Source organism: Cucumis melo, chromosome 8 (assembly GCF_025177605.1).
Source record: "Cucumis melo cultivar AY chromosome 8, USDA_Cmelo_AY_1.0, whole genome shotgun sequence".
Taxonomy (NCBI): domain Eukaryota; kingdom Viridiplantae; phylum Streptophyta; class Magnoliopsida; order Cucurbitales; family Cucurbitaceae; genus Cucumis; species Cucumis melo.
In genome coordinates, this window is record NC_066864.1 from 5,940,174 (window position 1) to 5,968,138 (window position 27,965).

The 27,965-nt window shown below is 29.4% G+C and overlaps 3 protein-coding genes across 5 annotated transcripts; 2 read left to right on the forward strand and 1 right to left on the reverse strand.

Annotated features, from left to right (window-relative positions):
• The first annotated feature begins 7,390 nt into the window (after window positions 1–7,390).
• On the forward strand, window positions 7,391–10,916 carry LOC103485107 (cytochrome P450 84A1-like). The gene is made up of 3 exons (XM_008442570.3): window positions 7,391–7,729; window positions 8,372–9,025; window positions 9,998–10,916. Exons 1-3 carry the CDS (start codon window positions 7,445–7,447, stop codon window positions 10,619–10,621), a joined length of 1,563 nt encoding a protein of 520 aa, XP_008440792.1. The 5' UTR covers window positions 7,391–7,444; the 3' UTR covers window positions 10,622–10,916.
• A 6,907-nt stretch (window positions 10,917–17,823) lies between these two features.
• Window positions 17,824–21,970, forward strand: LOC103485106 (PHAF1 protein At3g51130). The gene is made up of 14 exons (XM_008442569.3): window positions 17,824–18,092; window positions 18,253–18,335; window positions 18,488–18,562; window positions 18,851–18,918; window positions 18,989–19,094; window positions 19,195–19,255; window positions 19,348–19,514; window positions 19,598–19,660; window positions 20,198–20,245; window positions 20,572–20,685; window positions 20,789–20,879; window positions 20,965–21,035; window positions 21,340–21,444; window positions 21,619–21,970. The coding sequence occupies exons 1-14, from the start codon at window positions 17,996–17,998 to the stop codon at window positions 21,664–21,666; spliced, it is 1,197 nt and encodes a 398-aa protein (XP_008440791.2). The 5' UTR covers window positions 17,824–17,995; the 3' UTR covers window positions 21,667–21,970.
• Window positions 21,971–22,227: 257 nt separating this feature from the next.
• On the reverse strand, window positions 22,228–23,884 carry LOC103485108 (B-box zinc finger protein 19-like). 3 transcript variants are annotated; one of them, XM_008442574.3, is made up of 4 exons: window positions 23,326–23,884; window positions 23,093–23,189; window positions 22,880–22,974; window positions 22,228–22,662 (listed from the first exon to the last, which is right to left on the reverse strand). In XM_008442574.3, the coding sequence occupies exons 1-4, from the start codon at window positions 23,416–23,418 to the stop codon at window positions 22,462–22,464; spliced, it is 486 nt and encodes a 161-aa protein (XP_008440796.1). In that variant the 5' UTR covers window positions 23,419–23,884; the 3' UTR covers window positions 22,228–22,461. The 3 variants fall into 3 exon arrangements, with proteins under 3 accessions (XP_008440796.1, XP_050944881.1, XP_050944882.1); XM_051088924.1 differs by having other exon boundaries at window positions 22,880–22,995; window positions 23,326–23,874; XM_051088925.1 differs by having other exon boundaries at window positions 22,880–22,995; window positions 23,575–23,841.
• Between the last annotated feature and the right edge of the window lie 4,081 nt (window positions 23,885–27,965).

Consider the following 27,965-nt stretch of genomic DNA (forward strand, 5'->3'; position numbering starts at 1 on the left):
ATAACTTAAAAGTGAACCGTAGTTTTCAATTTATATCAATAAGATAGTAAATACAATGTTGATAACACATCATGAACTAACAATCTATTTTTACCAAGATGGGTTTAATATGTTTGTAATAGGCAATATAAAATACTCGCATATAATTAGGATTAAACTATACAAAATTTTATTAGAGTTTGGTTCAATTTTGACTATCTTTTTAATTTTAATTAAAAATTTTCATTTTACCTTTAAACTTAAGAACCCGTTTGATAACGTCATTGTTTCTTGTTTTCTATTTATGTTTTTCGTTTTTCTAAAAAACATATTTGCAGTTGATATCCATTCCTCATTTTTCGTTCCCAAAATTTAATAAACGTTTCTAAAACTTTGGCAAAAATAAAGAAACCATGAGAAATAGTTTCTCATGGTTCTCATACATGTCTATATTTACTGTTGGCCTAAAGGTCTTAGGTTTAATTCTTGACTTTGATGTTTTTTTATTTCTTAACCTATTTTATTTATTTTTCTTTATTAATTTTTCATATTTATATATTCAATATTTCTTAATTTATTTTCTTCTGCCTTTATTAATTTAAATTTTCATATGTTCAATAATTAAATTTATATATTATTTTTATTTTCCAGATTTTAGCTGCGAATATATTTATTTAAATATTTTATAAATTTTAAATTTTAAATTTTCAAACTTTATGTAATAGGGATGTTTATATGTTATTTTAAAATTTTAAATTATTATTTTTAGTATTATTAAAATTAGTTAGAACTTTATATTATATAATTTTTCTAACTAAAATAATCATTTAAATTATTTTTAATATGTTACAACTATTGAGTTTGAATTAACATCGTTTAAAAGAGATGAATTGAATAAGAAATACTATTTCAAGTCAAATTTTAAAAACATGATTAATAAAAATAGTTATTGATTTTGCAACGAATTTATTTATATGTATTTGATAATGTTAATGTTTTATAATTATTTTTTTATATTTTAATGAATTTTAAATATTTTTATTTTTCACATCATTAGATTATATTTAAACTAAAAACTCAGCAATAATGTTAAGAAAATAACACAAAAACGAGAAACAATAAATGATTATCAAACAATTTTCTTTAAAAAAAATATGAAACGAGAATAGTTATCAAACACAATCTCGTTTCTTGTTAAAAAAAAAAAAAGAAACGAAAAGAAAAAAAAACCAAAAACCATTGTCAAATCAATCTAAATAAACCGTTTCTAAAATATCCTTAGATTTTTTATTTTGCTTGAAATTAACGTGACAGTAATGTGTAAAAGTTGAAAGATTATTTAAGCGACATTAATTCTCATTTATTTTTTATTAAAACCATTTGTGTTGATATATAATTCTCATTCATTTTCCCAACTCAAATGATATATATATATATATATATATATATATATATATATATATATATATTTGCTATTGACATCATTTAATTTATTATATATTATTGGCAAAATCAATTTTTATATATTAGGTATCATGTCAATCTACGTGCATAGTTAATCTTATTAAATTGTAAACAATGTAGCATGTGTACTATTATTTTACATACCAACTGCCTCCCATGACTTACACCAACTTATCATAATAACACTAACTAGGGATATTTTAGACCAATTCCAAAGTTCATTTTAGGATATCAAAACTTACAGACATCAAATTCAAACTCTAATTAACATAATTTTTTTGGTTAATATCTAAAATTAAACCCAGAAATTTATAGTTAAAAGACCTAAAACTGTTGATTTATATATTTGAAAACTTTTTGTTTCTTCTCTCCGTACTATATTTCTTGATATAAAGTTTCAAATTATATTGTGATAAATATGACATTTCTTAAATTAAATTAGAGGCCCTTCTAGAACCATGTTAATTCTTTCCCCCCATCTTTTCAACTACTCGATAATATATATATATATATATGTGTATATTGGGTATTCCTGCATTTCAATGTTGAAATGGATCTAATTTCGAAGTCGAGTCATAAATTTTAGTTTCATATTATTTAAAAAAAATAATAATTTTTTTTAATCTCAAAACCAAGCGTTTACAAGAATATGAATGAACTCATGATGTTTAATAAGAATGTGAATCTGTCAAATATTATTTTGAATGAGCTGGAAATCGGTGCAATGCAAACAAAAGAGGTTCGTACAACGTTATCAATTTATCTATTTTGATTGAATGAGAAGCAAATCCAAATCCAAATAAAAATAAGAAAAACAGTACTGTATGATCCCATCGAAATTGCTAATGGGAATGGATGGAATTAGTAACTTAAAACTTGGTTCAAGCGACACCCCCACCTAATAAGAAAAGGAAAAACAAAAATAATAAAGAAGATAATTTTTGATATAATATTCAAACCGTTGTTTATGACCCTTCTAGACTATATATTTTTTTGATATCATTTCAAATCATCGATTCAATATCAATTTATATAATATTTAAATATTCTATATGTTTCTAAAATTAATTTGAATAAATGAAATTTAGTCCCTCTCTAATTCTTATAAATTTTAAATTTATAGATTTTGTTATATTTTATAAATAGTTTTAATTTTTTACGTATATATTTAAAAACGTTAAAATGATTTTTTGTGGAGTGTTAATATGTAATATTTGTTAAATTATCTAATTGATGAGTAAATATTAATTTTAATTTCACCTATTAATTTAGGGTTTTGAAGTCCACACACAATTTAACATATATGAATTAAAATAAAGTCATGTCGTGGATATGTCAGTTGTCACCTCCTGGTCAACATCAAATAATTGGCCCCAAAAAAACGTAGTTTTAACCAAAATGTAAGGCTGAGTTTAACTTTCAACTATAGAAAAATAAAAGTAAAAATATATTTTTGTTAAACATTGAAATATAAAAATAACTATATAACTTATTATAAACACGAGGCCCTTTTCGAATATAATATCAATTACAAAATATTTATTATTGTAAGATTTTAATGGAGTGCATTTTGTATGAAAGTCGTTTGAAGATTGAATTAGAGAAGTAAAATGTCTCATTAGAAGACAAAAATAATGATAATAAGGGTATAAAAGCCACGTTGGTATTGAAATTAGGTAGCACAATATTAATGTGGCGGTCCTCCCAAATATGTATTCCATTTTGAAATGATACCCCAAATCTCCCATCAATTTGGATTCCATTTTCCACCATTTTTTTTCTTCTTAATTTGTTCTCTTTGCCCTCCTCAATTTTGTAAAGTTGCGTAAGAAATTGAAACTAACAATACTAATTTAAAATATATAATATATTCGTGCTGTTGTTTTCTATTTTTACTGATAGTTGTATGTTTCCATATTCGTCAACTTTCTATCCCATCCAATCCTCCTTGAAAAGAACTCTAGAGGATGTTCACGAACAAGGTTATTTTTCTATAATAATTTTCATAAACGTAACAAAATAACAAAATATTTACTATCTGTAACAAACGTCCATAAAGTTAGATACTTTTTTTTAAAATATTTTAGATTTACCATTCCGTCTTTCTTCTCCTACTCGTTGTAATTTATTTGATTGTCTTCCTGTGATTTATTTATAAAGAATCTTGAAAAAAAATATTTATATTGAAGTAACAAATGTAAACTTAGAAGAAGGTAAACGATCATGTATTAAAATAATTTAAAAAATTGTTTAGCAAAATCTAAACAATTCGTATACCAAATTTTGAAGAAAAAAAATCATTTACATTTGAACTATAACAAAACTAAAAATTTAAACTACAAAATCGATTGTATACCAAACAATATCCAAATCTAATCGATCGTGTATCAAATATATTACGAGTGCGTTGTTGACGGCATGATTTACGAAACATTTTCTTTTATATTTTACACGATAGGCATATAGACTTTTTTCGAAATTGTTGAATATAGAGTAAATATTTTGCATCAATTTTTTTTTTCTAAGTAAAAATAATTTGACAAAGTGATAGTTCTTTTCATTTGAATAATATATATTTTTTGTGTGTAAATGATAACATGGAGTTAAGTATTAACTAAAATAGATGGTGAAATTAATGATTTGATCCATGTCAACTTTTTCATTATCTGTTTAATTCTCCATTATTTCACTGTTATTGGAAACGACCGTCATTATTTTAATTAAATTATGAAATGACGTTAGTGTGATGCCAATCCACCTAATCATTTTATATTAATTCATATCATTAATTTTCTAATAAAAAAGCCCAACTTACAACTTTAAATGTATTCTTACAAATGCCATCAATTCTTTGTACCCTCTCAAAACTTTTAATTATAAAATTTAAAATCTTAAATTTTGTAGGTCTAATTTCAACTGTTATTGTAAATTCAAAAACCCAATTGATCCCTATATATATAAACTAAAGATACATTGGTTAGATCTTATTTTAGTAGGTGTTCTCAATTTTAGGAATACATTATTTTATTTACTAAATCCTCCTTAATTAAATGATTTAGGTAGTTGGGAAAAGAAGAAGTAAGATATGCAGTTTTGTCACATTAACACTAATGAATCAGCTAAAACGTAGATTGAGGAATTTTTTGCAACCAAAGTTTGTTTTTAAGTGTGTTTTACAATGTAACTTTTTGAAAGTAGTTATTTTGTGCTCAATCCAAATTGAAACATCTCTTGCATTCTTCGTTTGTAGATCTTAATCTTCTTAATTTTGGTATATATATACCAACTCCATAGGTCTTAGGTTTGTTTGTTATATATAGTCTTCTTCTTTTTCCACTAGGGCTTCTTTTCCTTAAGCCCCATCGTTTCTTGACATTTCTTAATTATTACTATACATTAGATAGATTTGAATCAACCATTAAAGTACATATTATTGTAACTGGTGATTAACGAAATAGTGAAGTTGAAGAAAATTTGAAATAATTAATATCTTGATTGATATGATATTCACTAAACTGAGTACTCCATAAATTTTTGTTTTGTTTGTTTCTGAAAGATTTCGTTTATCCAATATTTCCTTTGTGTGGTTAACAATAGATACATATAAGATTTGTGTACACAATATCTTGATTGGCAAAATATTAATTAATGCACAATTCAACAAAAATATACAAAAAATATTATGTAAGTGGTTAAATATATTTAGACTTAAGTACATTTTAATTACTAAAAATAAAAACAATATTTTACTTCAAATTAATATTTGAAATTAAATTGGTACATTTAAAGAAATTAAATGTATTTAAACCAAAAATTAGAAAAACAATAGTTTTTAGAAAAGAAAAATTAATATTTTAGTAAAAGCTTGAAAGTAAGTAAGTAATAATCCGATGAAATATATAAAATAATGAAAGTTTAACCAAACCATTTTGATGGGATGAAGGATAATTGTATAATTTAGTTATATGTTTTTTCTATCACTCCCTATTGTCATTGTCCAAAATACTATTTGCTCCAATACCATTTTGATGTTGAAATTAAGAGGAGAGTGAGATGAAACACATAAAAAAAAGAAATGGTATAGACTACTACCCATGTATTGACGTTGAAGTTTGCATATTCATTCTAATTTAAAAAAAGTTCTATACCTAAATCTAAAGTCATGACTATTTACAGCTTTACTAAGAAGATAAGGCTAATAATTAACTCAATTAACCTGAAATACTTGATTAATCTAAATTACTGGATAAGGAAACGGATGAGCTTAATTATAAGGAAATAGAAATTCATAAATTAACTACCAACATGTATTTGCTCATAGAAATTCTAGAATATGCAACGATATACTTGAAATTAGTAAATGAGATTGGAGTCTAATTATAATAGTTGATGTTTACAGTGATTATTTTTGTTACTATAACCCCGATTGTAATAAACAACTCAATTTCTTAAACACCCTCTTGAGAAGAAAAAAAAAAACAGAGAGGTTTCTCCATTGAGAAGTTTACATATATAGTTTGTTTTACATCAATTGTAATAGGTTAGGTTCAATCAAGATAATATATATTTCATCTTGTTGTATCACGGTAGTTTCGACAATGATCCGTGGCCTTTACAAAAATGTTTCCATTTTAACATGGTATTTAGTTGATCTCGTTGTGTACTATTTTTTAGGGTTATGACTTTTGTAGATTACGTGACGATAGTTTTGAAGTTGAGTTGTTTCAAACATATCATATGTGTATTCTTGCTCCAATATTTGTGGATGTTATTTCTATTCTTCTAAAGAATAATCTTAACTAGTATTTGCATTACGATTACAAAACCTAAATCATAGTATATTGAGAGTCCGCGCTATCTTATTTTGAGGTGTGTTTCAAACTAAAAGGTGAAAAGAGAAACAAAGTATCAGAAGAAAAAGCCCCGAATTTAGAGAAAACTTGTTGCCATTAGTGTTTGAGAGTTACTATAGGTTATATATATATATATATATATATATATGATTTGGTTTAGAATTTTCTCGTGTTTTTGTGGAAAAAATTGATAATTGGTAATTGATCATAATATGAATGGTGATGGATTGGGTGTTGAATTTTAAATGTAATTTAATTGTGTTGGTCTAAACTAATTACGTTAACGTGACATTGTATATATATTATGAGTACAAGGCTCTAAAGAAGATTGCATATAGATATGGTGCATATAATGTGTGATCTTGAGTTAGCCATGTCATCACCATTTATATCAACTATTCTCCCCTATTTTCTTCCTTTTATCTCCTAACTTTTTCTCAAAAACACGAATACAATACATTATTTTAAACTAATAAAAAAAATATTAAATATAGTGTTAATTAGTGTGTAATTAGATAATGATAAATAGAAAATAATCCATCTAAAACCCCTAAAGTAGCTCTAAATCTATAACCTTCCTAATCTATATCAATTAGCCCACTTATTAAAAATTTTTTACTATAACTTGTAAATAACCTTTTTTTTCTTTTCTATTTAGATAATTGCTCTTAAATAATTTAATTTATAAACATTGTGGTATTTAAAGAAAAAAAACAAAAAAAATATTTAAAGTTCTCAATTAAAATTTCATTTTAATATTGTTTGATATACATCACTAAATTGAAATTATAAATTCCTAAAGCTCAGTACAGGTATTTTTTTCGACTAATAATAAGAATAATAAAAGAAAAAAAAAGTTGGAAGTACTTTTCAAATTTATATATTATTGAGCAGGGGTGTGTGGGTAAGGGACTATATAGAAAAGAGTTTTCTTAGGATTGTAGGTAGAACAGTCAAATTGTGAATCGAATAAAATATCTTAGAAAATGAAAGATGACATTAAAATTTTAAAAATATTACTACCGATAATAATTATAATTAAGAATAAAAGTCAGTAATTGCCCCCACTCTCCATCTATATAAACCCACTGAAATGTGTCCACTTGAACCTAATAAGCAATAAACACAATCTCTCAGCTGTTACGACAATGGATTCTCAATCTCTTCTTCAACCTCTTAATATGGCAGTCCCTTTCACACTCTCTTTTTTGTTTCTGCTGACACTTCTCTTCCGTCGTCTCCGGTCAAAACTACCCTTCCCACCTGGCCCCAAAGGCCTCCCCTTCATCGGCAACATGCTCATGATGGAACAGCTCACTCACCGTGGTCTCGCCAATCTTGCCGCCCGCTACGGCGGAATCTTCTATATGCGCATGGGCTTTGTTAACATGTTCGTTGTCTCCAATCCTGACATCGCTCGCCAAGTTCTTCAGGTTACTTAATCTTCAAATATTTCCGTGGTGCTCAAAATTATTTTAAAAAATATCAACAAAACTAATAAGAAGAAAATCAGAACGATGAAGAAAAACAAACTATTTACACACACACACACACAAAAAAAAAAAAAAAAAGATAAAAATTGATTATGCTTGATGAAGGTTTAAACATTTTTCTCCCTTTGTTATTTATATCTAATTATGTTTAGCCATAACTCATCTTTTATGTGACAGCTTTTCTTTAAGAAAATTGAAAAATTTGACCTATTTCTTTTAAAGGGGTTTTAATGCAAACTAACTTTATATAAATTATATATTTTGTTACTAAGGGGAAAAAAATAAAATTGGAAGTGATTTTAATTCCATTTTTACTTGAAGAAGCTTTCTAGGCTAGAATGGATTTCACAAAATTTTCATTAGAATCTAAAAGTAAATACTCATTTAATACTAACACACATCATATTAAAATTTATATTAATAGCTAGATTGTTGACTTTCTTTTCTTTTACCAATACCATCTAAAAATCTGATTTAAAATACAATTGTTTTATTTATTTTAATAAGTTGAAATCCTATTTTTTTTAAACCAATCAATAGGTGAAGTATGGTACTAATACTTTTGTATGTATTGTGAACTAGGTCCATGATAGTATTTGTTCTAATCGTCCGGCCACCATCGCCATATCTTACTTAACCTACAATTGTGCCGACATGGCTTTTGCAAACTACGGCCCGTTCTGGCGACAGATGCGTAAGATTTGCGTCATGAAATTATTCAGCCGGAAGCGAGCTGAGTCATGGCAATCAGTCCGAGATATGGTGGACAACACCGTTAAAAAAGTCGCTGTCCAAACAGGGACCGCCGTGAACATTGGAGAGTTAGTGTTTGAATTAATGGGAGACATTATTTATAGAGCTGCGTTTGGGACGAGCACATTACAAGGTCAAGACGAGTTTATACGTATCTTACAGGAATTCTCTAAGCTTTTTGGAGCTTTTAATATCGCCGATTTCATTCCGAGTCTTAGATGGATTGACCCTCAAGGTTTGAACAAGAGGCTCGTTAAGGCTCGTCAATCGCTCGACAAATTTATCGACTCCATAATCGACGACCACATAATTAGAAAAAGGAACGCTTCTTCAAAATTACCAAATTATGAGCTTGAAACTGAGAGTGATATGGTGGATGAGTTACTGGCTTTTTACGGTGAAGATTCATCGATAAGAAATGCATCGGATGATCTAAAAAACAACATCAAACTCAACCGTGACAACATCAAAGGCATCATCATGGTAATTATAATTAGGTCGCATAGAGATCATCGTCTAACACCCAGCAAAATATCTTCATCTAGAAAAAAAATTCATGTACTTTTTTTTAGGCAATAAATAACATGGCATTTAAGTTTTACCCAACTCTTTCATTAGAAATCATATTCTGTCTTATTTCCTACCCCTATGGTTTTTAAGTATCAATTAGTCGATCTATGATTATTTAAAATATTTTCAAACGTTTTCATTTAAAATAATATTTTAAAAAGAGGGTTTAGATGCATCTAGTAGAATGTTTGGATGTACCCTGTGTATCTTTTCTTTTAAAATTTTTTATTGGCTATAGGATACTCTTTTTTAAATATGATAAAATAAGTTAAAATATTTAAAAATAAAATAAAATATTATTGATAAATACTAATAGACACCCCTAAATTATTATCTTCAAATATGTATATATTAGTTTCTATCAATATATTATAAAAATATAATATATTGTAATCGTTTTCAAAGGTACTGTGATTTAAAATAGAGTCTCTAAATTATATATATATATATATATTCACTTTTTTCTCGAGAGTTCCTAAGGTTTAATTACTATAAATTAATTTTGTTTAAACGTCACGTTTCTGTTTTGTTTTGTAGGCTTACGTTTTAGTGTAATTTTGGTTAGCTTTCTTTTTTTGTTGGCTATTTTTCGCATCTATTTCTCTCAATAGAAAGATTAAATAAATCCCTCAAAATACTCGGTTGTCTCTTGGTTTTTCTCGCCAATAATATTTAGTTATTAGCTCAATGTCATTTGACAAATTTTTGTACTCATCCTTTTCTTTAGTTTTACAATATGCAATACTGCTTTAAACAATATTTAAGTGGTGCAATCGATTTATTGTTTTTGTAGCTCATCACATTAAAGAAAATTGTGAGACAGCTGAGAAAGTATTTTTCTTAATCTGGTGTGAATCAATTTTGATTTGTGTTTGGAATTATAAGGATGTTATGTTTGGTGGAACGGAGACGGTAGCGTCGGCGATAGAGTGGGCCATGTCGGAGCTAATGAGAAGCCCAGAAGATTTAAAGAAAGCACAGCAAGAACTCTCCCAAGTCGTTGGTCTCCAACGACGTGTCGAAGAAACCGACCTCGACAACTTGACTTTCTTAAAGTGCTGTCTCAAGGAGACTATCCGGCTGCACCCGCCGATCCCACTCCTCCTCCACGAGGCAGCGGAGGACGCGGTCATCGCCGGCTACTTCATTCCGGCGAAATCTCGGATCATGGTGAACGCGTGGGCCATCGGGAGGGATCCGGCCTCATGGGACGACGCCGAAACATTCCGTCCAACCAGGTTTCTGGAACAAGGAGTCCCAGATTTCAAAGGGAACAACTTTGAGTTCATTCCGTTCGGGTCGGGACGGCGGTCTTGCCCAGGGATGCAACTGGGTTTGTACGGACTTGAGATTGCGGTGGCCCAGTTGTTGCACTGTTTCGATTGGGAATTGCCGGATGGGATGAAGCCAAGCGAAATGGACATGAGCGACGTGTTCGGATTGACCGCTCCGAGAGCGACCCGGCTTGTGGCTGTGCCCACGAAACGAGTTTTGTGTCCACTTCTGTGAAGGATAATTTGAAAATGGTATCTCTTTTATTTTTATAAATTACCAAATTTGATGACAATAATTTACAAAAGAGAAAGAAAGAAAGAGGAAAAGGAAAGAACAGAAAAAGAAAGAGAAAGAAAGCACAGCTGAAAATCTAGGTGGGTTTGATGATTGTGTATATGGATGTAAAAAAGTCCAACTCAATAATTTTTTTTTCTTTCACGTTAATCAACCAGTAATTGTACTTTGTGTTTATGGACCTTTGTCTTCTACCTTTGAATAAATTTAAAAGGGTTCAATTCCATGAAACTAATTTCTAGGGTTTCTTCTTCTTCTTCTTCTTCTTCTTCTTCTTCTTCTTCTTCTTCTTCTTCTTCTTCTTCTTCTACTTCTACTTCTTCTTCCCAAGATGTGTGCCAAGTTATAAAGGTTATTTATTTATTTTCGTCTTTGTGCCGTAAAACTTTAATTCATAACATTGAGAAAGTTGGATATGTAACACATTAAATTATCAGTTTAGTTAATGGGCAAAGAAATCTAACATGTTTAGAAAATAACAATTATGTTTGTTCTTAAATTTTAGAGTCCTATTATTCAATAATGTATAGCTTTTACACTGTAAAGTACTTCTTTTAAATGAAATTATTAATCTAAATTAGAGAAAAATACATAAATCAAATGGATAAATATCTTTTTTATTTTTCCTATATGTTATTTTACTTTTTCTTCTTTTGAACAAAAAGCCGTAATGTTTTATTAACTAGTTTTGGTTTTCAAACTTTTTAATCAAGCAGATGAGATCAGATGCTTTATTGAGATATTTGAGGGTTCAAAATCCATCATATTTTTAAGGACAATTTTTTGTAATTTGTCTTAATTTTAAAAGCGGATTTAAGAAGAAAAAAGAAGGATTATCGAATAAATAAAAATACAACCAAATAAATGTTTAGGAGACAAAGTTATAAACCATACGTGTACGTCATATTTAAAGTTGGTATAGTCTATGATTTGTAAATGTAAAAGTAGAGTACATATCATTAATTAAACTAAATGTTAAATTCTATAGATTTGAAAAAAATATCTCTTGTACTAGCTTCATTCAACCAGAGATATTTTCAAAATATCTTTGAAAAACAGTGACAGAGATGATGATACAAATTTCTATTAAGCCAATATATAAATATGTAAATAATCCTTTTCTTATCAAAAAAATGCACACACAAATAAAAGCAAATTTATCAAGAAATGTTGAAAAAGTAAGCACCAAAGCATTAATTGAGACGTTGGATGTGATTGTGAAACGTGTAGCAAATTTATACATCATATAAATATCAAAGCAGTGTTATTGGGAAGTTAAAGCTCAATCTTCGGATTACTCCATTGGAAAAAGAAATTAACAAAAAACAAACCCACAATATAACATAATCAACCTTACCTTCTCAGACAGTTTCTTGTATTATTCATTAAAAAGAGTCTGATTAATTGAAGATCAGCTTAGCTAACCGCCATTACAGAAAAAATTAAACCTTTGAGCATGCCTAATTAAATCATGTACAGCAGTGTTATATTTTCATTGTTGACTCGAAGAAAACTATACAGATCTATTTGAATGATGATCTCAAATGACTTCAACCAAAACGTGAATCAATGCCTCAATGCATCGTGCAACTAAAAGATTAAAAAAAACTCATGTAGTTTGAAATTTCAAGAACAAAATCATAAAAAAACAATAAAATAAAATCTAAAATATTTATTTTCAAATCTATCCTATTTTCTCTCATTTTGTACTCAGGCTTATTATATTTCATTAAAAGTATTTAACTGATCTAAAAACCCACTAATTAAAAACTATTTTCTGTTTACTTTTGAAAATGTGACGTGAAAACATTCATAAAAAAAATTAGAAAAAACATAGAACATACAAAAATAGAAAACAATAGATATAAGTAAATATTATTTGTAGGCTTAAGATTTTAAAAACCAAATAATGACTTAGTCTAACCTTAATTTCAATTTTACGAGAATGGACAAATTAATTAGAATGATAAGATTAGGTTGAAGATGAAGTAGTCATGTAAGGTTAGCATGTTATTTTCACAAGTTGTTGATGAAATCATTGAAAATGTGGTGTTGAGTTCAATTCAGCCAATTCCATCGTCTTTTCTTTCTTTTTTTTTTAATTGTTTTTTTTCCTTAATAAGATACGAACATTCCAAACTCGGACTCATGTACTAAAAAAAATGAAAACAAGACAAAACAAATATTTGTACTAAAAATACAATGAATAACTTAGTTGTAGATCGCTTCTATATGCATATGTTCAACGTTTTCTTATAATGCGCCAAAAATAACTGTTATTGAACTGTTTTCTTGTAGCACTCTCATTCTATCATATGAAGTTGTTAGTATGTGATTTTACGAAGTTCAATTTGATTTATTGCAACACACATACGGTCAAATGTTTTGATCAATATACTCTCACTTCACATGTTGTAAATTCAAAAGTAACTATAATAGTTATAAATATTGCTTGTGAAATTATAGAGAATAATATTAGAATAGTGAATAAAATTCAACTAAACAATATTGTAAGTTCAATAGTTTGCTGTGTTGGAGAATTTGACGTCTATACCTTAATCGATTGAACCACATTTTAATTGTGAAATATTATAGATACGTTTTGGGGGAAAAAGGATTACAATAATTTTAAGATTATGATAATATGTGTTTTGGAGAAAAAGTTATTATTGGTAATGCTATGGTTATATGTGTTTGAGAGAAGGAATATGAAAGGTAGTATTATGATATTATGTATTTGGGGGAGGGATTATGATAGTATTGTTATAACAACATGTGTTAGGGGAAATAGTTATGATTATAGTAATTTAAAAAACAATAATAGAATTTGATTTGTGTTATTTGGATAGGATAATGTAGGCTTGTAAGAAAGGAAAAGATATGAGAAGATAGAGTTATTTGGAGATTAGGATAACCCTAATCCCCATTTATTATAACCTTTGGGTCAGATACGGTTTGGTTCAATTTCCTGATTTTTTTCCCTCTAAAACTTCACTACTTAAATTTAAATAAAGTTTTTTTAATGATAAGATATTATGCCTATGTGACATTAAAATTTTTAAATATCTTCTATTCTATTTGAAAAAAGTTTTTAGACCTCTAAAGTAAAAAGTTTACTTAATAATACTAGAAGAATGAAGAGTAAACTTTTTTATAATTAGAAAATTATGTCCTTGGTATATGAGGTATAAATTTCAAACCTTTTCTATATAAACTAACTAACTCAATTGATCAATTAAAAAAACCATTTACAATGGGCAATAACTTTAGAGATAATATTCAATTGTATATAAAACATTTTTAATAAATTATAAATAGCAAAATCTAGCAACGATAAATTTTTATTGTTGATAGATTTGTATGGTCTATAAGTGAGACCAATATTTACACGATGATCTATTAGTAATGGACTCTAACTAGCTTTGCTATGTTTGTAATTCTTTAAAAATAATATTGCTATATACGTAAATTCTTTGAATCTAACATTTATATTTGTGACTGTTAAATGAAATTTTTTTCAAAGGTTATAATACTAAAAGTCACAAACAACGAGAAATCGAAAACATTTGCTAATTTATGAATGTGAACGATCAAATTGAAATAGATTTAGGGTAGCTATCAAAGTTTAATTCTAACTCTAATTATTACGTTTAATTTACGTATCATAGTTAATTTTGAATATATATTGAGATCTAAGAAATTAACCCTTTCTTTTATATAATTAAAGTATTAAACTAGTTGGGATGTGATGCACACTCAATATGGACTAAGCTGTATTTTTATGGATGGATATGGACATTTGAGCTTAATGGTTTAAATTTTAATCAATCTCCATATTATTGATAATAATAATAAAAATAAATTCCTGGTCTTCCTTCAATTGGATCAAATTTGGATATTGGGCTCCCTCATTTTTTCCCCTTTGTCATTAAGCCTAATATTTGTGTAACTAATCACGTACGTTAATTTTTCATTTTACTTCATTAAATAAAAAGAGAGTCGTTAATTACACAAATAGTATGAAACTATATTTATTTACTATTTTTTAAAATATATTTTTTCAATTTTATTGTTGAGAGACATCTTACTTAAGATTTGTTATACATGTGTGTATAAATTAAATGAGCTAAAAGATATAAAGAATTCGATAGTATCACAATGAAATAATCCACTCGATCAAACTTTAGATTGATGAGTAGGTTATGTATGTATGTATGTATGTATGTATGTATGTATGTATGTATGTATGTATGTATGTATGTATGTATGTATGTATGTATGTATTGAATGTTTAAATGCATTGGAATTTTGGACATCGACATTAACTTGATTATTATTTGGACATTTGTGTTAATTCTATATATTTTATGTATTTCTACTCTATCCAATACAAATTTTCCAAGAATTATAATTAGTTATTGTTTTGAAATTAATAATTAAATTTAAATGAAATTATATTATTGAAATAAAACAAATAGAGAAGATACTTTTTCCTTCGATCCCTCAATCGTAAGATCCCATAGTATACTATATTGGTAAACACATCCTACATCTTTAATTACAAAGCAATAATAAAAATGCTTCTGACCGTTCTCTTTTTAGTCTCACACTTTTACATTCTTTATCTTTTAATCCTCATCCATTTCTATGCATCTTTTCTATTGGGTCGATTGTTTGTTCCTAGGCATCACAAAAATCTATAAATAAAGGAACATACATAAACATATTTCTATATAAAAAATAGGGAACAAAATAAAATTAAGAAAAATAATTAGAAGGGAATAAAAAGCATGATTTGATTTTTTCGCTGTTTTATTGTCGTGACTTGTAAACATGCATAGAAAAGAAAAAGAATGAGATATTTATAGCTAAAGATTTAAAAATAATTAGTATGAGAGAAGAGAATATGAATAGGTAGAAGATGGATGTGAAGGATTTTATAAGATATTTAATTTTTTTATTAATTTCTAAAATGTAAAAGAAAAATCATTTACCTTCCAACTTTTCCCATGTTCGTACTTTAGTTCCACTAAACTTAAATATAATTAATTCAAAAAATAGTGGAAGAGAGTGAGTTTCATAATTAATTATATTAAAAAATAAAATTAAAAATAAATTTACCATAAAATCAAAAACCAAAAAAGTGATTTGGTTTAAACTTAAGGGTATAAGAAAGAGAAGAAGGTTTCTACTAGTTGAGACTTTTATATATAAAATATGGTTGTTGAAAATTTTGGAACCAACCACAAATTGACACATCATTTACTAAAATAATTGTATTTGGGATTAACTAAAAAAATTGGCATGTGTCCCAAATTAAATATAAAGAGGAATTGGACAATTCACGTATCTTTATTATATGACCCAAATCCATGTGATTGAGTCAATGGATATGGTCAATGGACCAAACCAACCCAAGTCCATAAAACCCACCAGAGAACTCTATAAACAAAAGAGTTATAATTCTAGTGAGAATTGTTCCAAGAGATAGAAGCCTCCTCTCCTGAAGTCGACCACCCTCGAAGATTGAAGGTCTTTTTCCAAGACTCCAACTTCGAGAACATCACGTGCATACAAGCGTAAGCATCCAACCGAGAGAGAAATCAGAGGATTCTAGAGATCCAACCAAGCATCCAGCCGAGAGAGAATCAGATGATCAAATTCTAGAGATCCAACCACATCGCATCAAATCAACGCAAATACAACATCAATACAAGTTCCTCCGCAAATCAAATTTCTTTGGAAATCTCGTGTGAACAATGGTAAAATTCATTAATTTTTTTTTATCCATAACAATTTTCCTTAATAGGACTATTTCCTTAATAGAACATATATTTATTATAATTATATATTATTTGAAAAATTGAATATAAATTACTTTTTTTAAAAAAGTAATTTAGCACTCTTAAAATAACATTTAAAATTAAAAGTAATAATTAAAGAAATAACTTTTAATAATTTGATAATCACTTAAATATTTTTAACTAAACACAGATTTGATTTATCTAAAAATTGTATCTAAACTTCTACTAATAAAAACAGGGCTCAAACTAAACTATCAGCCCAAACATAGCTTAAACAATAAATATTCTTGAACTATGTCTCATTTCAATAAACTTTTTAGATATTCCTAAATATTACTAAAACTTGTTACTTGAGTTGAGGCCCAATGGGCAATGGGTCTGTTTATTTTCTTCTACCAATGCTCCCCACATATTAAAAAGTTCACAGTTTTATTTAAAAACAACTAATTTTAATATCATCAACATGCAAAATAATTCCAATATCACCAACCATGGCACCCTCTCTTACCATAAAACCTGAAGCTTAAATTCTATTTTTTGGTTTAAGTTGGATTGAAAAATAAAAATTGAATTATGCCAATTTATTGTATATCCGTTGCCTCATTTATCTGTCTATCCCCTCTACTATTTTACATGATCTTTCTTTTAATTATTACGAAGCTTATGAAAGGTTTGCATTCCATTTAGCGTATATTAGAACACCTTGAAATTAGCTTTATTTTCCAAAAGAAAAACCCCAAACAAATATTTAATTGTTTATGTGCCACAAACTTCATTATATACCAATAAGGAACTTCCCTCTAATTAACTATTTTGTTGGTATTCTTTTTTTGAAGGAAAATGAATTTTCTCTTAAACTTTATCCTTCTCCGGATTGTATTGCCTTTCATATGGAGGGTTTATTGGGTTGAATAGTTTGGATAAACCTGAAATTTCGAGTTTGGTCCAAAAAACTATCATAATCCGGCCCAATCCAAACTATAAACACCAAAAATTCTCTTAGTCCTTAATGTTTATTAATTAACTTAAAAGAATTAATTAAGTTTGATTATTTTTTATCTTTTGAAATAAAATTGAAAGTTTCATGATTACTAAAACAGAATATTTAATTTAAAAAATATAAAGATAAAATTAGGACAAAATTCACAAGGAATAAAAGGGTAATATTTTATAATTTAACTACCAATAAATAAAGTATGATTTTTGAAACTAACCTTAGACACAAAAAAAAAAAAAAATATATATATATATATATATATATAATAAGCTTAAAAATACATAAATAAAAAAGGATTAAAATTGGTTTTATGATGGCATTCATTTTGGGGGCTTACCCATATTTTGGAGTTAGCGTGGGAAGTGGGGAAGACCAAGAACCGTACTTCCTCAATACAAATACGAAAAACTTGGCCTTACAAATCTTAATTTTCACCCACCTGTCTTCCTCCAACCGCGAAACCGCGCAACAGATTTTTTTTTTTTGATCCATCCAATAATCCAAACAAAAACGATGCAGCAGAGATCGAGAAGACGGTGTGAGGGCACGGCTATGGGTGCCATCCTCCTCGATCTTCAGCCCGGCCTTGGCCTTGGCCCTTTCAATCTCGGTTATTTCTCTAATTCCTCGCTTTTCTTTTCTATTTTCATCCTCCGTGTTTCTGATTGTTGCTTCCCTAATTGTTTTATATGCATAACCGATAAGGGGTGAGGGTTTGTTGGTACCATGAGAATTAGGAATTTATGCTTTTCAGTTGTGTTGTGTGTCAGGAATGCCAATTTGTGAAGCATTTGCACAAATAGAGCAACGCCCCAATATCTATGATGTTGTTCATGTGAAATACTTTGATGAGGTATTGATGCCCGTATTGGAATTTAAGGCATAATCTGGATATTATGATACTGAATTCTTTTATTTGTTCCTTATTATAAAATTTAAGGTTTATTAGGACGCTTCTCCCACTTCCAATGTTCTGATGCTTTGTATAACTCCCTATCATTGTAGGAGCCTCTGAAACTTGATATCGTTATCAGCTTCCCAGACCATGGCTTTCATCTTCGATTTGACCCGTGGTCACAGGTATTTTTGGTTCTCTTGCATTTTCATTGAAAAAGAGATAACTAGGTTTTTAGGTGCCTTTCTTAGAACAATTTTTGTTGTATGGGTTGCATATAGTGTCTTTCAGTTCTAGATAGATAACACGGCTTGTCAAAACTGTTTGGGTTTATCATCATTTATCAGAATTCCTTCAAGTATTTTATGGGGAAGGCTGTTGATGAGATCACATTTTCTTGCTGCTTGTCCATCTTATGTTTTGGAAGCTCATTTTTGCTCCAAATTAACTAATGCTAGTTTACTGCTTGCTAGAGGCTACGTCTTATTGAAATATTTGATGTGAAGCGACTTCAAATGCGATATGCTACTTCTCTGATTGGGTGGGTGATCTAACTCTCATGTACGTTATATTCTCTTTTGCATAAACTAATGGTCATTACTTGATTGTAGAGGACCATCCAATCTTGCTACCTTTGTAGCTGTGTATGCACTTTTTGGGCCAACTTTTCCTGGAATTTATGACAAAGATAGGGGTGTTTACACTCTATTCTATCCGGTAGATATTTTTACTTCCAGGCATACCTTTGCTAAATAATATAATACTTCTTGTCTGCCATTTATTTTTCATGTTTGATATCATCTGTTTTCTGTCGTAGGGACTTTCATTTGCATTTCCAATACCAAACCAATATACAGATTGTTGCCATGATGGAGAAGGTATTTTATCATAATTCCGGTTCTCTTTGTTTTTCTGTCTCTTGGACTTTAGCGTTCTGAAGAGACTAACTTGCTAATCTTAAATACCCAAGCGGAGCTACCTTTGGAGTTTCCTGATGGTACAACTCCAGTTGCCTGCCGTGTCTCCATATTTGATAGTTCTACCGTAAAAAAGGTTGGCATAGGAGCCTTAATGGATAAGGCTTCTGCTCCCCCATTGCCTGCTGGCAGCCTTTATATGGAGGAGGTCCATGTTAAGGTCTGATTTATCTCTTCATCTGCAATCTATGTTAGTATGTTATCTGAAATGCATACCTGCTTACTTTTTTCAATCTTGTCTAGCTTGGTGACGAATTATACTTTGCTGTGGGTAGTCAGCATATTCCTTTTGGTGCATCACCACAGGTAAGTTTGTGGCCCCTTGTCATGTTTATGTTGTATACTTGTCTTTTCATCCTAAAATACTTATCCATCTATCAGATTAATTAAATTAGTGACATGCTAACTTTATTGAGTATTTTGTCCTTTTTCCCCCACTGAGCATAAAGCACTTGAATTCATTTTGATTAATGAAAACCGTAGTATGGACATTAACTACAAGACAGAATAAGTTACTATGAATCTTACACCAATAAGTATTGGATGTATATATTGTAATACGAAATGCACCCTTCAAGAGGTTCGTGGTGGCTGTAGAAGACATCTGTGGTTGACACAATCTCCTACCTTCTGAGTTTTTACTTCTTTGACTTTTATAGTTCTATTTTGGTTTTTCTTGAGTTTTTCACATAATTTTTTGTTTCCTCCCCATTGAATTTCTAGTCATTTCAACCACGGAAAGAAAGTGTCATGGCTAAATTAATGTTTGTTTAAATTTACCTCTAATTTTGCTACTCTTTCCTCTCTTTCTCAAACATGCACACTTTTTTCAATGCTTTGCAGGATATTTGGACAGAATTAGGTCGCCCTTGTGGAATCCATCAAAAACAGGTATCCTTACATGCCACCTTGTACTAGAAGTTGTGAGTTTCCTAATCATTTCTATGACTGTAATCGTTCAAAGATGTTAAAATATTTTATGTTGAGCTGAGTTTGCTGTAGAATTTACATTTGAAGCCTTGACCTATTTTGTGAGGTGGTGAGTGGGCGTGGGGGGTGGGACAACTGCCTTCATGTTACAAGCAATCAGGCATTCTTGGGCTTAATGATACAACTAATTAAATTTATGTGTATATATCAAAATTCGAGAGTCGAACTGTATATATTTCTTTCTTTGATAGCCTAAAATCTTGGGAATTTTGATTTTTCTTGTACAGGTAGATCAAATGGTTATTCATTCGGCTTCTGATCCCCGTCCCAGGACAACCCTTTGTGGCGATTACTTCTATAACTATTTTACCCGTGGTTTGGACATCTTATTTGATGGACAGGTACTGGACATCTTTCTGTGTTGTATTGTACCATTTCTCATGGTATATGTTGATCTTTTGAGTCTTCTAGTTCTAAAGTACCGTGTTTAATTTGCTCCTGCAGACTCATAAAATCAAGAAGTTTGTTTTGCATACCAATTACCCTGGTCATGCTGATTTCAATTCATACATCAAGTGCAATTTTGTAATCCATGGTTCGGACCTACATTGAACGTTAACTTTTCTGTAGAATTATATTTGTGCAAGAGTGATTGACAATTATAGTGCTGTTTCATGCAGTTTCAGGTTCTTTTGATGAAACAAACAGTAAAAACACTATAACCCCTAGCACGAAGTGGGAAGATGTGAAGGTAGAGGATTTTGCTTAAATTATTGTATCACGAGAGTCAGTTCCTTATATATGTTGTTTGGAGATGCTCTAAACCTGGCTGATTGAAGCTTGTGGGATTGGGCATATTTTTGTATTTATTAAAATGTAATCATTTGTAATGGATTCATAACTCCGTAGATATGGCTGATCATCATAAAAAAAAATTGATATCGGAGTTCTTACACTCCTTTTCTGTCTTGAAGTTTTTTTTTTCGGCTCTCGTCTTCTTTTTCTTCTTTGTGGTGAGAATGGAATGTCTGATATTTTTTTCTCTATGAAACTAGGAAATTCTCGGGGATTGTGGGCGAGCTGCCATCCAAACACAAGGTTCAACAAACAATCCTTTTGGATCTACTTTCGTTTATGGTTATCAGAACGTTGCATTTGAGGTGGGTTTTTTCACCCGTTTGTTTGTTTTTATCAGTGTTTTACTTGCACCTCCGTGTCTTAAAAATCACAATTTGAGGGAGAAAAAAAACACAATGATTTTGAGCACACAGACAGTATGAGATGATAGTGTTATTTAAAGACGGTGTGTTAATGAGCATCAATTGCATGGACAGGTGATGAAAAATGGTTACATCGCCACAGTTACTCTCTTCAAGTCATGATATATAGGCGCGTTCTTCCCCTAGTCAGTTCGTTTCAAGCTAATTATGAAGTTCATAAAGATGGCTTCTTACTCTGGTTCATTTTATAATGGCTGTCCACAAAAAGCGAAGTGATCAATCACTATGGTTCAGTTCTTGAGCACTTCATGCTGGTTTGCCTATGTGGGTTTTCTGTAATCTTGTCTATGTATATTCCCACCTTGTATGAAGCACCAAATACTCAACTAGGCATTATTATCATGTTGGACAACATAATGATGTACATAACTATTGATTTGTAAATAATATGATACTGTTTTAATTACATTGTTCATGGGATCTTGTTCCCCCAGCATTGCTTTTGTAGTTCATCCCGAGTTTAGACAACCCTAGCGATCACTGTTGCAGCTCAATAGGAATCTTGTGAGTTCTTTATTGCTTATTTTAGACTGATTATTCCAAATGTGTTCTCATTCAACTAAAAGTATTTTTCTCAAAATTTAACAATGTTCGTTCAGAATCATTACCTAATTTAGATTTTAAATACAGAAACACAAACTACTTTATAGATAAAAACAGGTCTGATTCAAGTTGAATCTTTTTAGGATAACTCATGATGGGTAGAAAAGAACAATAGAGTGGAACTTTGGCTTTGCCTTAGGCTAAGTTCCAAAATAAAATTTAGAACGGTAGAGATTTACCATAGCATTTCAACCTCATTTCCTAAACTTAAAACTGTTTGAAAAATGTTTCCCACCTTATTGCTGGAGAAATCCCAAAAATCAGAATTAAGCATCTAAGTTTATTGAAGAGGCACTACATGTTTAAATCAATCACTTTATTAGGCCGCTTGGAATGCCCATCTCCATTTGAATAATCTTTTTCAACACCTGAGACCCTCAACTCTTCATGCTTTTCAATCTCACCCCTTTCTTCATTTTGGCCTTTTACTTTCTCAACCTGTTCCATCGGTTTTACATTTTGGTCCTTCCCATCATTTCGTTTATCGCCTGGAAACTGCAAGAATAATTAATTACCAAATAAAACCTTAGTCCTTCTACATGAATGCATGCTAAACAGAAATATAACCAAGTTTGGTAGATTTTTCCATTACTATCGTATTTGATTTATGTTTCTCTATCCTTTGATCATTCTTCAATATATGGACGTGTATTGTATGCATTGATCAGAAAGAAACATTGCATTGTAGGATATGATATTAAAAATCGCAAACCTCAACTCTCTGCCTTAGACGGAGATATCTCTTGTGCATTCTTTTACCACCAACATGAACGATCACGTCGCATTGTAAACACAAGGAACTACCATCTATCTCACAGTAAAAGAAAGCTGCAAATTACATTATTAATTTCATAAAGAATAAATGTTAAACCATCCAAACCATCGCACAAAAAGAGGAAACAAAAAACAATATATATAATTATACCTGGTGCATTTTCACAAATATCACAGCGAGGAACTTCACTTGGATTTGCAAGCCCAACTCTTACATGACGGCTCGCAAGCTTATTGCACATGTGTACCTTTCCCAAATACATAGAAAAACAATTCAAAAAAATCAAGAAAAGAAAAAAAAAATACAATTCGATAAAATCATTAAAATAAACTGAAAAACACACTGGTTGCTTTTGATAATAATTATAATTATGATCATAAAACCTTTGTATCACAAACTGCACAAAGAGCAGCCTCATCAGCAGCACAAAACAAAGTAGCTGCAGCACTTTCACAAGAATCACAAAGTATCCTCATTTCAAAACTGATACCTTCGTCTATCCTCACATCTCATTGCCACACCCCCACAAACATAAAAAAACAAATAAACCATTAAAAAGATCAAAACTTTACGTTCAATCTCAAAAACCCATCTCATAAGAAAAACACACGTAACTCTAGATCAATAAAAACCTGAAAATTTAATAAAGGGTGTCTTAAAAACTGAATCTTTTTGGTCGTTTCCCCCGAGTTTCAGATATTTGATGATGATGTCTATTATCTTGGCTTTGGTGTCGGCCGGTGATGTTAGGTTATAACAATAATGTAGAACGATGACACGCAATAATAGAAAGAGAAAAATGGAAGAAGAAAGAAGAAGATGAAGAAGATAATATAATATAAAAGAGAGGATAAAAGGAAGATGAGATGGGTGGAATTGTCAGCAAGAGGAGGGTTCGAGAAAAAAATATATATTAAGGAATTAATAGGGAGTGAAAGATTTGGTTTGTGTCAACTTCTTAAATTTGAATTGTACTAAAAAAAAAATGATAATTCATTCATTAACCACAAAATTTTAAAAAAGGGATGAGAGTCATTGAAATCGAAACGGAAATTGGCTCGTGGATTAATTTCAGCCACCACTTGCTCTTCTTCATATCTTAAATGGGACCAACTTCCAACCCAATTTTTTTTTTTTTTTGAAGTTTTATATCAACCATATGAATGCCACGTGAGTTATACCCAAAAGAAAAAAAAAACTTTGATTTGATTTGATTCGATATTTGTGGTGAGAAAAATATGTTCAAAAGGAACATTGAAAATATCATATTCATCCACTTGTTTTATGTTTTATGTTTTCAAAGGTTTAGATTATTTGATGGGTAAAGGGGGTTGGATTGGTTGGTTTTCTTGATATTGGTAAAGAGTTGCCATTGAATGGGAAGTTTGTTCTGTATGATCAATGTCAATGACAGGATGTAATTTAATTAATAATTCTATGTTGTTGTTTTATAATATGCCTTTTTGCTTTTCTTCCCACTTATAACGTGCTTTATTTAATATTGATCATAAAGATAGATAAAGATAGAGATGAAGATGAAGATGAAGTTTAAGAGTTTGGATTCCAAATATGTGTTATATTTAAAGACTAAATAACACTCTAACTTCGACTACCGTATAATTGGACATGCATAATGAAGAATCAAATTGACTTTTCAATTTCTTTTTTCCATTAGATTCAAACAACTTGGTTCTTCCAAGTTCTTCAATTGGATGTTCTTCGCATTATATTATAAACAATAAAATAGTAATTGGTGTTATTAACTAAATATTTGAGTGGGTGTCAACTATTATATTAATAAACCAACAACAATGTTTTATGTTATAAAATTTGTATAATTATTATTTTGTAATATTACATTGAAGTGAGGCCAATTCTTGGGTTCATTTAATTTCAACATTATTTATCTTTGTGCATCTCTTTCTTTTGTTAGTAAATGATCCCACTTCTTTTGTTTTGTTCTTTATCACATTCAAATTAAATTTATAAAAATAATATTATTAGTGGGGTTGTTTCCTCAAGTTGTTATGATTTTTTCTTTATAGAATGTAAGGATTCTTTGTGAGATCATATCAACCAAAAAAGAAAAAGAAAGAAGGCCGATAGAAGTCCACGGTAAGCTTTCTATCGGTAATTGACTTGAAAAGAAAGGAAAAAGATAATGCAAAAATATAGAAGATAGAACAAGTAGATTAGGGGTTAAGTTGAATACATTTTTAGAAGTTTGTGATTGAGGGGATATTCCTTCGTTAGTTATGATTATTATGTTCATACATTTTGAGTTCTGATGAGTCAGTTCTAGATCAACGCGTTGATAAATGAGTAGAGTGTTATTCAACAATTACTCCATGAGTAATATATATAATCTTCTATCCTAGGTCGAAGGCCCTCCCAGATGTAGATTTTGAGTCATCGAACTAGGTTACCAAACTCTATTGTGTTATTTGTTCCTTTACTTGTTACCTTGGTTGAGTTTATAGCAAGTAACTATGGGTACAACTATCGGTTATAACTAATTAAGAACCGTTCATTTCTCATCTTTTCATATCCCGTCCATATCAAAAGAATTAAAATACTTGAAAAATGTAAGATTTTCCAAATAGTAACTTATGGTTTGATAATTTGTCGGGATGCACGTCATGTTTGCATCTAAATATTTTGCTAGTAATTATATTGTATATTTTGTTGTCAAAATTTAAAACTTTTACCAATGAGTTCATAATCTAATTTTATTTTTGTGTGTTATTAAAAAAAGTATAAAAATGGAATTGATCTAATAAATTTGAATTGCAGGTCCAGTATAACCACCCTGTTGTCTAATAATCAGTCTATGGGTTAGAAATATTTGACAGTACTTTTTCTAAGATAATGTAAGAAAATTAATATTCTAGAAATCCTCATAATTTTGTTCGAGGGAGAAGTTAAATGTAATGGTTCCTGTAATCACCATGGTACAGTCATTTTTGTATTTCAATGGTTTTACATGGTGTAGAAGGTGCAACCATACTATATTATCACACACCAATATTTGGAGAAAGGTTCATGATATTGACCCTACCTGATAAATGATATTTCACGAAACATAACTAAGTTTCTACGTAAATTTGAGACAACTTTAACCCTTTTATAACTTATCTCTTTGATTTAATTTTAATATATTTTATAATTAAAATATTTAAACATTTTCAGCTGAGTTTAATATTTAATTACTTGGTTGATTTTTATTCTTTAAATCAACATTAATTGCATGAAAGTCATTTGAAAATAAGGAAAAAAATTGAATGCTTAAACATGTAATAATTAAGTATAAGAAAAAATAATCAAAACAAACTTTGAATTCCCGAAGCTCCACGCATTTGTTTTATTATTTTTAACCCACACCTCCGAATGCTTTTAGAGATTCTGTCTTGGGTCATCCATTTTCAACCCTAAACAATCTGCATGTTCACCATTTTTTTCCCTTCAACATTCATCATCACCTTTGATCAAAAGGACACGTAACACCATCACGTTCATATTTCACAAGTTCTTCAACCCTTAGCACGCACATCGGCAGACTGTTGCCTCGGCCACCCCTAATCGATAAATCTTGATGACTTTATAACTCTAGTTTAAACTTTGAGTTCGATACCAGGCCCCCACTATTTAGTTCAAACTTCAACTTCACCTACTTTACTTTGGTTCCATTACCCCACACACTAAACAGACAGCATGTATGTACAGTTTTATTTCTATGCTTTGTTTTCAATTTCAAATATGTGTATGAGTTTGTTTTAAACAGTAAGAGGACATCCATCTTCTATCTTATTTTGTGTGCTCTAAGTATCATGTGCTAATATTATATAATATGGGGTATATGTGCAAAATAATTAATTTGATATACATGTATATATATATGAGAAAGTACAATATGAAATATATATTTTCATATGGTGTATATACTACGTAACTTATCGAAAATCTATAATTATTATAATTATTTTATATTTTTCAAATAACTAAATCATAAATAAATAAACAAATATAACAATTCTACAACATATCATCTTATATACTAAATAATATATGGGATATAAACCATAGTATATTTTTAATAACTTCTAGCATTTACGGAAGAAAAAATAAAAATGCTAAAAACATACATATATTTGTACAAAACTCGAGCAACACAAAAACATAGGAACGAGAAAAAAATCATATAAAAACCTATATAACAACGACAATAGAAAATTAAAATAAATAGAATTTAAAAGTCTAAGAAAAAATAGACCAAATCTATGTAACTAAAAGAATAAATGTTTACTATCTCACGTTAAATAAGTTAAATCTCATATAATTAAAAAATATGTATTATTTTACGTTAGAGGTTTCAAATTAAATCGAATAATAAATAACAAAGTCAAATTTGAAATCAAACTCAAATAAATAAGCTATTTTCATAATTTTTTTTTCCATATTTGTGTGGTTAGGAAATTTCTTATTTTCAAAATAAAATTAAAAGAATAAAAATTTATGAGAATGTTATGAAAACTAGAGTTTGAATTGAATGTAATATTATACTTAATTCATTTAAGACATTCCTATAATTTGGCCTATCAATTAATTAAATAAGCTACTAGGGTAGTAGAAACTAGAAAACCGATGGAGTCTTCGGTTTTCAGTTAAAGCGATCAGATAAAAGAATGGGCCATGGAAGCTATGGGCTATATTATGATGGGCCCGTAGATAATAATGGGCCTAGGCAGAATCTGGAAGCCCAATGAAGAAAGCATATAAATGGTTGGGGATAGAAAAGGTAAAGAGCTTTGAATGGCCTCATAATAAAGATGTCCTGAAAAAGCTGAACCAAACCCCTTAACTCCTCAATTATGCACTTATTGGTTCTTATTTCTTCATTTTTCTTTCCCCTTTCTCTTTAATGGCTTTCCCTCTTGGCTATGCATTATTCCATCGCCCTATTTACTCCTTCATACCTTCCCGTGATATCTATTAATATATATATATAAACTACATTCACTCCTTT